Source organism: Globicephala melas, chromosome 14 (assembly GCF_963455315.2).
Source record: "Globicephala melas chromosome 14, mGloMel1.2, whole genome shotgun sequence".
Taxonomy (NCBI): Eukaryota; Metazoa; Chordata; class Mammalia; order Artiodactyla; family Delphinidae; genus Globicephala; species Globicephala melas.
In genome coordinates, this window is record NC_083327.1 from 79875059 (window position 1) to 79889591 (window position 14533).

Consider the following 14533-nt stretch of genomic DNA (forward strand, 5'->3'; position numbering starts at 1 on the left):
TTTTTGTCCTGGGCTGCAGACGACCTTGTGCTGGGCTCCGCCACCCCCAGCCCGGCCTCTCCTTCTCCCTCCTCGCTGGGCGGCGGCTGATGGGTGCGGCGCCCTCCCCTCCTCAGGCCCCCCTCGGTGGGGCGGGGACCTCCATCCCCACCCTCCGTGGGGCCGCCTCCCAGCGTCGTAGCGCTGGCGCCCTGAGCGCGCCGGGCGCCCCCTTCCTCCGCGCCCCCTCCCACCTCCCCCTCGGTCCCGCCCCGCCGGCAGCCCCGATCCCCGCAGCTGGCAAGAGAGAGGGTGCGAAGGAAGCGATACAAAGGGCGGAGCGGCGGGAGCAGGGGACGCCGGGGCTCGCGAGGACGGCGGCGTCCGGCTCTGGCGGGCGCGGCGCGGGCATGGACGCCGAGTACCCTGCCTTCGAGCCCCCGCTCTGCAGCGAGCTCAAGCACCTGTGCAAGCGGCTCCAGGAGGCGTACCGGGAGCTGAAGGAGGACCTCACACCTTTCAGAGATGACCGCTACTACAGGTAGGGGCGGGGCGGGGGGCGGCAGAGCCTGGCTTTGGAAAGCAGCCCCGCCCACGCCGCTCTCGGCCCGGCCCGGCCTGCGCTCCCGGCCTGAGCTCCTGGCGGGGTCCTGCCCTCGGCTGCCCTCTCCTCCCGGCGGGCGCGGAGCCCCGGGGAGGGGCGGGGAGGGGGCGGCAGGCCGGCGGGGCTTGGCTGCTGCGCTCTGGCTCGCACGCGGGGGGTCAAGGACAGATCCAGGCAGCCGAGGCGAAGAGCTGTTTTCCATTCCCTGGAAAGCTGAGCCGAGGTTCTCAAATCCTGAGACAGGGACCCGCGGGGCTTTAGTCCCTGCTTTGCTCCTCCCTCTCTCTCCCTTCCCTTCCTGTCACCCCCTCCACCCTCACCCCCCATGCCTACCGCGCCGCGCTCTTTGCTCAGACCTTGCTGAGACCTGGTTTGGGGAGCGAGGGCCTTGGCCTCTCCCCTGAGGTACTCAGGCCCCTGGGCTTCGGTGGGAATCTCTGAGGCTGGGCTGCTGCTGAGGATTGGGGGCAGATGGCCTTAGGGCTGAGCGGCACCAAGGTGAAGATGCTGGGAGAAGCCGTGTGTCAGCACCCCCAGGAGCTGTTGGTTTGGGCTTGTCTTCGTTCCTCTCTGTCTCCCTCTCCTGTAGCCAGAGGGAGAGCTGTGAGGACCTGCAGTCCCTTGCCTGCGGGCAGGGCACCCGCAGCTTCCCCCCTGCGCTTTGCTGTTCTGATGGGAAAGTGTGCCCATTGCCAATGGCTGGACTTGGCCTGCTGTGTTGCGGTGTGATGAAAGGACCCTGCAGGAGTCTGGAGACTGGAGCCTAGATTGACTTTGTTACTAACTAGCTCTGTAACCCTGAGAAACTTAATTGCTAACTCTGCACTTCAAGCTTCCTCATCAGTCAAATGGGAAGCTTGAACCAGAAGGTTTGTTTAAGGTGAGGGTTCTAGTGACGATTCACTCACCCCGTGCGTAAGGATGGCAGGTGTATTGCGCAGCTATCTTTGAAGTGGTAGTAGTCATTTTTGTACAATCCACCCTGGACTAAAAATCCTATGTGTGTACATATTCAGAGAACATGTATCACGCTCATCATCAGATTTTTTTCAAAAGCCTAATGGCTTCCCAGGGGCTAATCAGCAACATATTGCTGACCAATATATTTGTCATAAAATTACTGAGTGGGAAAGCCCATTTTAAAACATGTAATCTCAAGATCACATGGAGTAGCTTTTTTCACAATCTATCTAATCTGGCCCCCTAGGAGATCTGACAGTACGGGTCCCTGATGTCATGGGGCTTATAGGTAATTAACAAGTGAGTACATATAGCAATGAGTGCTAGCAAGATAATAAACCAGGTGACATGATAGAGTGATGGGGTGCTACTTCAGAGAAGGTGGTCAAGGAAGGCCTTTTGAGAAGGTCATATTTGAGAGGGGAAGAATGAGTTGCCCACTAGACAGTGATCTGGGGAGGAAAGTTCCAGAAGAGGAAGAGTAAGTGCAAAGCCCCTAGAGGCCATAATAACATGGTATGTTCAAGGAGCAGGCAGAAGACCAGCATGTTTGGAGCACAACGGTCAGAGAGAGGCAGGGCCAAGTCACATAGCACCTTGAACACTAAGGAGTATGGGTTCCATTAGAATTCCAAAGTGAAGCCATCAGAGGGTTTAAGTGGGGAAGTGACACGAACGGTTTGGTTGCCCGCATCCTGCTCAAGCGTTTGAACCTTTGCTCCAGGAGCAACTTCATTCATTGAGTTGGATCTTGAAGACCATGAATTGACTCCGCATGGAAGGGAACCGTGTTGATTTCTGCCCCCTCCCCCTGGCCTGAGAATAAGTTAACTGCAGAGTGCTTCACAACCTTGTGTGTCAGTCGGCAGAGCGGTTAGGCTGACTCACAAAGACTGTTTTATAGTGAGGAGACGTTTCCGGCCACTGAACTCCTTCCCCTGCTCCATTGAACGTTTATAGTAGTGGACTGCACCTTTACAAACCTAGGTGAAATCCTCTCGGGTTTCTAAGTCGGGAAGCTGACAGTCACAGCCCCTGCGTCTGTCTGGCTGGAAGATGATCTTGCTACCATAATTTTTGCTTCTGCTCTTCTCACCATCTTCATTTCCTCATTAGTGATTTATGGCTAAAAGTCGCCAGTCCATCCTTCCCTGGAAGACCAGGGATTCACTTCGTGTAGCTGACGGTTTCCTCACAACAGGGCGTAGAAAGGAGACAGCTGGTAATGCTCTGTTTTCAAAAGATGGTTGCCCCCTCCGTTAAGTGGTCTGTCTGCATCTTAGCTACATAACTTGGTATCACTGAAACACGGCAGCCGTGTTGTCAAAGGGCTCACAGTCATTCTCACAAAATGGGAGATGACAGTTGTACTGCCTGCTAGGAAAGGGGGCGATGCACAGTGCGGGCGATAAAACAGGAAGCTGGGCATCTGAAATCCCAACACCATCGAATTTCACTGAGGATTGGTTCATCAGAAAAATGAAGCAAGGATGTTGTGAGACTCAAGTGCTTTTTGAAGGTAGCACTACAGATGCTCTCCAAAACAGATAATGGAAAAACCAAAGCAACCGGCCTAACAATAAGGAAGAGGACTGAGTTGTTGATCCAGCAGCTCAATGATGTCACCAAGTCCTTTCTTTTTTTACTTGGTAGCAATTGGCTGCACTTGGCCCCTAGTAATCCTTTGGGCTATTGCTTCTCATTCATATTCATGGGGAGAACTGGCTGGCTTTCTACAGCTCTCTAAAAGAGGAGGATCAACTTGAAGCCCACAGCAAAACTCCTAGAATCTCTTCTATATCGCCACCAAATGGTACCAATGAAGACAGACATGTGTTAACAAGGACATGGAACCTTCCCGCACTGCAGACGGGGTAAATTAGTACAATCACCGTGGAAAACAGTTTTCAGTATCTACTAACATTGAACATACACATACCTTTTGGCCCAGCAACTCCTCCTAGGTATGTACCCTACAGACATGCGTACACATGTCTGTCAACAGACATGCACTAAAATGTTCATAGCAGTGCAATTTGTAATACCCTGAACTGGAAGGCAGCCAAATACTCATCAACAGTAGAATGGATACATTTGGCTTGTTCCATAATGGAGTAGGATACAACAATAAAAGTAAACGACTAACAACTACACACAGAGCGAATCTCACACACGCCTAATGCAAGCAAAAGAGGCCAGAAACAAAGAATACACACTGTGTGATTCCATTTACACAAAGAAGTATGAAACGGGTAAAATGGCTCTACTGTTGGAAATCAGGATAGTGGTTATCCTTGAGGGGACAGTGACTGAAAGCGGGTAGAAGAGGGTTTTCCAGTGGTGGCTACACAGGGATACTCAGTCTGTGAACAGTTAGCAAGCTGTACACACGACGTGTACTTTGCTGTGTGTGTGTTATGCTTCTTTAGAAAGCTTTGAACAACACCAGCTCCTGTGTCTCATTGACTAGATCGGGCCGCTTGTCCTTTCTTGAACACAAGCTGGCAAAGAGGATGGCATTGGACTTAAGCAAATCACAGTGCCCCGGGAGCTGCAGGGGAGCCAGCTCGCCTAAGGCATAGGTCTTCAAGGGAGGAGGGGTAAATAGCCAGACCCAACTGGGGTTCTGTTTGGAAGAAGATGTGGGGAATGGATGCTGGGTAGGCAATCAACTATGTCCATGGCATGAAGGATAAAGGGCTAAAGAAACATGAAGGATAATAGACGTGATCCGTTAGAGCTCAGCGCTCAGAGAATTTGTGTTTGGCCATTTTGAGGATCCATCTTTTGTTTCTTGGGTTATTACTTTATCTGTGTAAAATATAGAGGCGAGCAAGTTGGACTTGAGTTTCCTTGGCCAGTGAGGTGATGCCCCAGGGTGTCCTCACCCACGAGGCTTCTGGAAGCAACATTTCATCACGTCAGTGGATTCATCAGGCCTCTGGGGCTGACCCTCAGTCCTGCTGGCTTAATTTCGCCAGCACATTGAGAGAAAACCAGCTTTCAGTGAAGCCTTCCCATTAACCAAGCTCTGGATTAATGTGCAGAATCAGAATGCCAGTTTAACGGGCCGATGCAGACCCATGAGAACACAGGCAGTGGTGGGCGTGGAGTCAGAGCCAGGGAAACAGTCAGCTCAGGGCTTCTCAATGCTGGCCGCACATCGGAATCATCTGGGGGAGCTTTTAAGATACAGAGGCCCAGGCCCCACCATCAAGGATGCTGACTTAATTGGCCTGGGCTGATTCTCAGCCAGGATGGAGAACCCATGTGCGTGAGGGGAAGGTTTACGGGCATCAGGCTGAGAGAGCCTGGTGTACCCATCTCCTCAATGGGACGGACTTGCCATCGGACAGGAGTATTGGGAGTTGGCAGTCGAGGCTCTCTCTCCCCTACACAAACTCAGTGGCCGCTGTCAACCATTACGTTGGCTAATTCTCCCTTTGCCATGCTCCTAGGCTGACCAACCTTCCTTGTTGAATGAATACATCTGGGCAGGTTGCAGTCAGGTTTAAAGGTCTGAGAACCATTTTTTTTCTGTTTAAGGCAAACTTGTGTGTCTTCGCCCTGTCCCATTGGTACTGATGTGAATGTTAATGTTTCAGCGGGCTGACTTTCTCCTTGTTTTCAGCTTCCTGGAGCAGCTCTGTGACTATTGAGCATTGATGTCTCTCTCTGTCTTTTGTTTCTTTTTTGATGGGAGGAAATAATAAGTGTCCCTGATGAGACTGTGTTATTAGAACCAGCTTCTCTGGGGAATTCCCCAGCGGTCCAGTGGTTAAGACTTTGTGCTTTCATGGCCAAGGGCACGGGTTCAGTCCCTGGATGGGGAACTAAGATCCCACAAGCCACACAGTGTGTCAGCAAAAAAAAAAAAAAAAAAAAAAGCTTCTCTGTCTCCATCATTTCAAAGATAGAAAAATCATTTCATTAAGCTTACATGCTTGAGAACTTAGGATTGGGTGCAAATCTGGCTCAGTGGTGGAGTCTGGCACTGTTGTTTTCTATCTGGGACAAGATGCAGGCCCCAGGTGGGCCACGGGCCACAGACCTGAGCAAACACATGTGTGAGGGGCCAGTGGCAGACGCCAGGGCAGGTCAGCTACCCCCGGGCACCCCCCACATGTCTCCATGCCACCCCCTGACCAGCACTCCATCCCCACGACTGCTGCTCTTCCCCAGGCTCGCCTCTCCCTTCTCTAGGGTCTTCCTCCATCAGTTATCCCCCATCATGCTCAGGTCTGCCTTCCCCTCCACTCTGACTCCTTCCCATCTGCTTAAACAAACAGACTTGCCTCAGCCCAGCCTCCTTTGGAAGCAACCATGTCTTCTTCTCCAACATATGTTGGTCTGGCTTCTGCCCCACCCACCGTGTTTTTCTATAAATGGGTTAAAGATGGTCCCAGCACGTGGGCTCCCATGTGGTTTGCTTTTTCACTTATTTCATAGAAGATGCCTAACTCCCTCCCACTGGCACCCAACTCAAATTCTCACAATTATTTTAAATATAGCCCAAAGAAGCATATTTTTAGCCATTCAGAGTCCCTGCTTTGCACACCTGTGAAAGTGCACCAACATCTGCTAGTCATAGATACAGCCATTGGTATGACAAACGCTGTGGCTATAAAAAGACCCTGAATCATGGTTCCCCTTGGGAGCCGTCTGACCCCGTCTCCCCACCCTGCTGCTGAGCGACACCACCCGGACACACAAGCCCCCTCTCTGATCCCCCTCTCCTCTGGGGGTTCCCTGCCCTCTCCTCCTCTGAGTCGTGGCCCTGACCGCTGTCTGGGGGAGGAGGGTCCTCGTGCTGAGAGGGACCTCCCTGCGTTCAACCTATCCAAGTGTCACCCAACAAAGCTTGTTGTGCAGCACTGCCACCTTGTGGTCCTGTCTCTTCCTTGATCTGCCTGGAAACCCTGGAAGGCGCCACACCCGTCCTGGCGCTGCCCTTGCCCAGGTCCCTGGTGACCTCAAGCATCAAATCCAGTGGCCCCTTTCAGGCCCTCACTGTGTGATCCTGAAGGGTTTGCCCCCTGGAGCTGGGACTGTCTTTTAGAGCTCTTTTGTCCCTCCAGGGGCTCCAGAGATGCCCTTCTCTCATGTTCGCCTCTTGCACCTTGTCCTCTACACGGTCTCAAAGCTTCTTTTTTAATTTCATTTTTTATCAATTTATTTATTTTTGGCTGCATTGGGTCTTCGTTGCTGCCCGTGGGCTTTCTCTAGTTGCGGCGAGTGGGGGCTAATCTTTGTTGCGGTGTGTGGGCTTCTCATCGCGGTGGCTTCTCTTGTTGCAGAGCACGGGCTCTAGGCGCACGGGCTTCAGTAGTTGTGGCTCATGGGCTCTAGAGTGCAGGCTCAGTAGTTGTGGTGCACGGGCTTAGTTGCTCTGTGGCAGGTGGGATCTTCCCGAACCATGGCTCAAACCCGTATCCCCTGCATTGGCAGGCGGACTCCCAACTACTGCGCCACCAGAGAAACCCCTCAAAGCTTCTTAGGCAGAGTCTCTGTTTACTGTTTGAGCTCAGAATGGACCCTACTTTTCCCCAAGGCTATGGCACTATGATTAACGGCACTAAACGGGACTTCCCTGGTGGCGCAGTGGTTAAGAATCCGCCTGCCAATGCAGGGGACACGTGTTTGAGACCTGGTCCGGGAAGATCCCACATGCCATGGAGCAACTAAATCCGTACGCCACAACTACTGAGCCTGCGTGCCACACTACAGACGTCTGTGTGCCTAGAGCCCGTGCTCCGCAACAAGAGAAGCCACCGCAATGAGAAGCCCACGCACCACAACGAAGAGTAGCCCCTGCTCGCCGCAGCTAGAGAAAGCCTGCGTGCAGCAACGAAGACCCAGTGCAGCCAAAAATAAATAAATTCTTTTAAAAAGGAGATGATGTCACCATAAGAAAGGGATTGTGGACTGGGAGGGGGAAGTAATATCGTGGTTTGTCACAGCCGCACTTAAGGCATGGCATCCAGAGCTGGTCCCTCTGAGTGATGGTCTGCCCTGCACAGAAATAGGAGTATCACGCCTCCCTGATCCAGACATGGTGTTTCTATTCTGATGGCCCAAGACTGCATTCACGTTTTTTCCCCCCTTCAGCCTTTGGACATCATTTCTAATCTTGAGTCTGTCATCATCTCATTAGCTATTCCTCTAATCCCACAACCAGAGGATGATATATTTTGAGGCTGTATTGTTGGGTACGTATATGTTTATAATGGACATCTCTTCTTGCCCTGTTGTCCCTTTTGCTAGTCTCCAATGCCCTTCTTTGTCCCTTGCACTATCTATTGTCAGGTATTAAAATTGCTGCCCTGCTATTGTAGACTCACTGTGTATCAAGCCCTGGGCTAAGAGGTTATATGTATCATCTTATATAATTTTCCCAACAACCCCGTTAGGTCTAGAAGACCAAGTAACTTGTCCAAGGTTACTTTCTTTTTTTTTTTTTTTTTTTTTTTGCGGTACGCGGGCCTCTCACTGCTGTGGTCTCTCCCGTTGCGGAGCACAGGCTCCGGACGCGCGGGCTCAGCGGCCATGGCTCACGGGCCCAGTCGCTTCGCGGCATGTGGGATCCTCCCGGACTGGGGCACGAACCCGTGTCGCCTGCATTGGCAGGCGGACTCTCAACCACTGCGCCACCAGGGGAGCCCCAAGGTTACTTTTTGTGGCCAGAATTCAAGCTCAAGTCTGTATGCCCTCACGGTCCTTGTCTCTAACCACTGTGGTAGATGATTTCAGGTTTCAAATTACTCAGAAGAAAAGATCTATACAGCCCCCAACAGAGCACTGATTCTTAGGATGGAACATTCAGTTGTGGTCAGCTTGGGTATGCTGGGGGAGTAGGGGGGACTGAGGTGTGGAATTAGAACTGCTGGGTGCTGATAGAAAGTCCAGTCCAGTGGTCAGAGGGCAGCTTCTGTGGAGCATGGGAGAGACCACAGGCTGACGACCAGGAAAAGGCTGGGTTTGGAGGCCCCATGGTGTGTCTGGCGGCAGCAAAGGCAGGAGGCCTGCATCCCTGATGGTTCTCACCCTCCTGGGCTGAGTCTCAAAGAAAGGACTCCAGTCTTCATAGAAGAGAGGGCTGACGTGAACAAAGCCTGTATTATCTTCTTTCATTCTTCCAACTAGGACGTACCCAGGGGCCTTGTTCAGTGCAGATTCTGATTCAGGCTCTGGGCTGAGATTCTGCATTTCCAACAAGCTCTCAGGTGATGCCAGTGCTGCCTGTCTGTGGACCACATTTTGAGTTGCAAAGCTTTTGACATTCTACCTCCATTTACAAAGGCCTGGGGCTACTAGAAGGTTTCCAAGTCAGGGTCTCAAGCAAAGAGAATAAAACAAAATTCCTGTTATTAAAGCTGGATCCAAAGGTGGGAAAGAAAAAGGAATAAGGTAGAAGCCCCATTTTGAGAACTTGGTCTGAAAAAAAAATGTATGAGGAGTCTTATTAGGGCAACCCAGGGTCAGTATAACAGCAAAGGCAGCATGAAGCTGAATTCTAAGGTGTTAGGTTAGGTCAGGGGCTCTCAAGCTTTAATGTGTATAAGAGCTACCATAGAACTTGTTAAATAAATGAGGATTCCTAGGTCCTACCCCCCAGGGATTCTGAATTAGTCAGTAAAAATATGTGTCCTAGGAATCTGCATTTTAACAGATGCCCCGATGTCTGATGGTACTGAATCACAGACTTTCCAAATCCCTCCCATTTAAATTGGGAGCAGGCTTGTGTTCTACCTTAGTTCTTTCTTATCACTCTGCCCTTCTTCTCCTATGGTTGGATCACTTCTACTTATCCCTTAAGGCCAAACTCAGGTGCAATCTCCTTCCTAAAGCCTCTCATTATGACTCTTATGCTTCAGGCTGACACGGTCTCAAGTCCATTTTGGTTGTATAAGCTGGGTTTCACCTGGCCCCTTGGCTGGTGTCTTTGAGCAGTAGACAACCTGCACCTCGTTTCATTGTGGCCCTAGTCTCTCCCTACCCCATTGCCCGGTCCAGTCTGGGCAGTTTCACTTCTTATACTCTTCCAGCATTCTGTAACAGCTCATACCCACCATATTGGGATCACCTCTCATCATCTACCTCTCCCAGGGCCTTGCAAACGCCATGAAGGCAGGACCACATCTTACCCATCTCTATGTTATGAGCACCTGATACAAAGTCCATCTCATAATAGGTGCTCAACTGATAACTGCTGCATGAAAAACATGAATGAGCAAACAGAAGAGGTTCCACTAATTACAAGCAGGCATATTTTGCCCTAGTTTTTAAAGGTAGAAATTATTAACTGAAGAGTCCCATGTGAGCTCCCAGGATAACCGAGAAGAACCTGCTGGGCATTGGTTGCCCTAGAGCAACCGCTCAATATAACATAGTAAATTAACTAAAAAAATATAGTGGAAAATGATTAAACTACATTAGAAAATATTGAGTTAATGCAGTCAAGGAGCCTGATTCCTCCAGCTCCGTTTTTCTTTCTCAAGATTGCTTTGGCTATTCGGGGTCTTTTGTGTCTCCATGCAAATTGTAAGATTTTTTGTTCTGGAAGTTCATGGAAAATGCCATTGGTAATTTGATAGGGACTGGATTGAATCTGTAGATTGCCTTGGGTAATATAGTCATTTTGACAATATTGATTCTTCCAATACAAGAGCATGGTATATCTCTCCATCTGTTTGTGTCATCTTCGATTTCTTTCATCAATGTCTTATAGTTTTCAGAGTACAGGTCTTTTGCCTTCTTAGAACGGTTTATTCCTAGGTATTGTATTCTTTTTGATGCAATAATAAATGGGATTGTTTTTTTAATTTTTCTTTCTCAAGGTCTATTCTTTATATGGAGCCACTATTTACTTAGTTTGTTAATTATTTATTTATAAAAATATTTAGTTATTTATTTGGCTGCGCCAGGTCTTAGTTGTGGCATGTGGGATCTCTAGTTGCGGTGTGCGGGATCTTTAGTTGCAGCATGCGGGCTCTTTCAGTTGCGGCATGTGGGCTCTTCGTTGCGGCATGAGGGATCTAGTTCCCTGACCAGGGATCGAACCCGGGCCCCCTGCATTAGGAGCGTGGAGTCTTAACCACTGGCCACCAGGGAAGTCCCTGGAACTCCTATTTAGAATATATGAAGAAATCCTACACCACCACCACCACCACGACATGGCAGAATATCCAAAAATGGGCAGAACATCAGAACAGAGAGTGTACGGATTAGGAAACCCAGAAGGCATATGAAGAAATGCTCCAGCTCTGGAAACAGGGAAATGCCAATTAAAACATTAAAACTAAGAGATGGGTCGGGCAGTTTGTCTGGTAAACACTGCACGGATGCTCTGCTTTTAAGCATCACCAGGATCCTGGCTGACACCTGGTGCATGACGGCCCTGGGGCTGTGTCCCGGCGAGGGGATCCCGACACAGCTGCCAACCCGTCTCTCCCTAGCCAGCCCTGGGTGACTTCTCCCACTGTCATATCGCTGCCATTTTGTCCCTCACCCTTAGGCTCTGCACCTTGGTTATGGCTTTCCAAACTCATAAGCGTACCTTCTTAGCTGCAGGGCTAAGCCCCCTTTTCTTTAATGCTGGAAAAATGATTCCTTTCTACAGAGTACAGGTTTCCATCAGGTGCTTTGAGTACTACCCCAGGAGGCCTGAGAGAGGGGCAGCTTGCTGGGCGGTGTGCGGCCTTATCCCTGTGCTGTGTGTGCACCACGCCCCTTACTTCTCACTGTCTTAGCCAGCACTTCTCTGCTGAGCATTTGTCTACTGTGTCCCCATCACTGAGGCATGATGAAGGTATAATTAGGCCCAGGCTTGAAGCACACTCCCCAGGGGAGTGGTAGCCTCCCTGGACCCACAGTACCCACCAGTCCCATTTCATGGTGCTTTGTGCATTCATCACGTGGTGTGTCCAGGGGCACAGCTCTGTGCTTCGGGGAAGTCCAAAGTGCCTTCAGCTGGCTGCTTGTATTTGTACTGCCTCTGGAATTCAGCAACGGAGGTGCTGTGTGCTTGTCAGAGCTCTTCCTGGTGGTTCACCCCAGCTTCATTATTTTTATGTGTATCTTCATGTGAGCCGAGCTATGGCCCACGCAACAGAGTTGCTTTGTTCTTTTTTCTTTAATGCTACATCTTGCTCTGAACCAAGAAGAAAAGGGAAAGATATTCACTTCCTAGGGAGCAGAGAGGGTGTAAGCACCCCAGCTATTCTCTGGGGCCCCCGTCTTTCTCCGGCTGCAGTGATGACTCAGCTCTTACAGCAGTAAGAGCATCAGTTGCCAGACGAGAACAGGCCTCCGAGCTGGGCAGGACATGCAAAGCGTGAAGCGTGCCTTGTCCCTGACATACGAAAGCTGGGGCTCTGGACTAGCTGCCAGGGCCACCGTGACAAAAGGCCACAGACTGGGGGGCTTAAACAGCAGACATTCATGGTCTCACAGTTCTGGAGGCCAGAATTCTGATATCAAGATGACGGCAGGTTTGTTTCTTCTGAGGGCTGTGAGGGAGGACCTGTTCCAGGCCTTTCTACTGGATTCTGGTGGCCCCGCATGTCCCTCAGCTCATAGATGGCTGTCTGTCTTCACATCGTCTTCCTTCTATGCATGTCTGCCTCGCACCCAAATTTCCCTTCATTATAAGGACACCAGCCATGTTGGACCAGGGCCCACTCTGACCTCATCTTAACTTGATCGTCTGCAAAGACCCTATTTCCAGAGAAGGCCACCTTCACAGGCGCTGGGGGTTAGGACTTCCGAGTCTCTTGCGAGGGGCCCGATTGACAGAGGGCTGTGGATTTAGGTTCATCTCTGCAAATACTTTCTAAACTAGCAGCGGAATGTTGGATGAACAACAGTCAGGAGGACTGAATCCTGACTTGGATCCACTGCTGCCATCTTGGAATCAGGTCTGTGCATCTTGTGGAATCATCTCAGATTCCTCCCAGCTCTAAAACCAAGGCAGCTGTGGGTCTGAAGTGGGTGGCCCAGTGACAGTCTCCCCAGCAGAGGTGTCTACAGTCTTCTCTGTGTCACCTGAACTGCCTGAGGTTTATGAGTTTCAGGCTGGGAAAGCGGTGTGTGTGTGTGTGTGTGTGTGTGTGTGTGTGTGTGTGTGTCATGTGGTATGTGTATGTGTGTGCGCTGGGGCAGAGGAGGGTGTAGGATGTGGGCAGAGGACACAGCTCTGGCCCAGGCCTCTAGTATGGGAGGAACCCAGCCAGCCCAGGAGCTGTTGGGTTAGAGGTAGGGAGACCAAATTGTCCTGGCTTTGGCACTGAAAGTCCAATGTCCTGGGAAACCCCTCAGTCCCAGGAAAATCGAGCCAGCTCGTCACCCTAGAAGTGAGAGATGGTCTGCAAGTGACCAGTCTGCCAGGAGAGACTCCAGGTCGAGCCAGAGAAGGCAGGACCCCGGGCTCTGTAGATGTGCTGTCCACTGGGAGTCGCGTGTGCGTGAGCTGGTGTGTCACGGCCGGGGTCAGCAGCAGAGGTGACTGGGGCACACACACGCTTGCGCCTCTCCACTCTGGAATGCTTCTCCCTCCTTCTTCCAGCGCGCTCATTCTCTTTCCCTAGTCCTGTCCGCCCTCTGCATTCAATAAAGACAGCCCCGTGGCCTTTGGGCCGTGGTTCTCAAGGGAGAATCCCCACAAGGCAAACACCCTCAAGGCCCTTTCTTTAATAGCGACTATTTTTTAGCAGTTCCTTCCCTATCCTGAAATGAAATCTCTTGTTAATACCTTAGCTGCTCCCATAACTTAAGAAAAAATAACTAAATGGAATCTAAACAGCAGTGAAGGAAATGTGTGAATGGTCTGCCTTTCCCCTGAGGATGCTCTTCTCTCTGGCTCGTCTCTTAAGGGAAACACACTGGCAGCCACTGCTTTAGGCTCGGGGTTGCCCAGGCGGGACTGCAGGGCACTGCCACGCCCACTTGGACTTTTCCATACCAGCGTTCCTGCCACATCCCTCTCCCTCGACTGCTCCATATCGACTTGAGCTGTGTGGTTTAGGCCACACCTAGGAAGTCAGGATAAATCCCCTTGTTCTGTATATTCAAAGGCAAAGCAGAGGATTTCTGTAGCCCAGTGACCCCCGACCTGCATCTGGGTGGCCCCACGCGTGCCTGGGGCTGCTCACTCAGCATCTACCCTACCTTGCAATCGTGGCCCTTATTTGAGCAGCTTGGTTTGGTGTGTAGGACATGGCTTGGGTGGTGGGTGGCTCCCTGCTGGAAGCCTGGCTTTCTGGGGTGAGCCAGGCCCCCCAAGTGTGCTGCGCCAGAATGGGAGGAACGTGGGCGGGTGGGGCATTGCCCGCCCGCTCTGTCAACTAGGGAATGATGGGACCAAAGCAAACCTGGAAACAATGCTGCTGCAACCCGGGACCGCTGTGCACTTTCAGTTCCTCTTAATTCACCCACATGGCTGGGAGAGCGCCCATTAGCTGTGTTTGTTTGTGGGGCAGTACAGCTAACAAAGTCATGTTGAAATCTAACCATCAAGTCCCTGAGGACCTGAAAATGGGATTATGTTTCTACGTGAAGATGATTATAGTCTACCCTGGTTGATCGGTCCAGCATGATGACGGCAGTGTTTCTGAGGTGTGACCCCATGCTCTTGAGTGAAGAGAGCCCTCAATTTCAGATTCAGGCCAACAAAGATTACTTAAAAGTCAATTTGGAAAGGACAAGTGTGCCTATAGCCCAGGGGTGAATGATCCAGGGCTCCAGACCGGGCACTCTCCCAACAGTGGGCCATCTTCAGCTTGTTCAGGGCGACATGCAAACTCAAATACCATTCCTTGCTGAAATAAGAACGATAACTTGGCTGCAGTTCTCCTTGTTGAGAGCAATGTCAGGGACACTGAGAGGCACTAATTGTCACTTTATAGAGATATGGTACTGTAGCGTTTAATATTATTGGTTACAAGTATTAATTTCAGCCAAAAGGAAGGAATTTATTACAAAGATACAGAGATA

At 50.8% G+C, this 14533-nt stretch overlaps 1 protein-coding gene across 1 annotated transcript in view; it reads left to right on the top strand.

Moving 5' to 3' along the window:
- The first annotated feature begins 237 nt into the window (after positions 1–237).
- The window catches only part of TMEM181 (transmembrane protein 181), a 68463-nt gene continuing 54167 nt past the window's right edge, over positions 238–14533 (top strand). The window contains exon 1 of the mRNA XM_060283554.2: positions 238–520. Within this exon, the coding sequence (XP_060139537.1) occupies positions 390–520 (131 nt within the window). The 5' untranslated portion in view covers positions 238–389. The remainder of the gene's footprint in view (positions 521–14533) is intronic.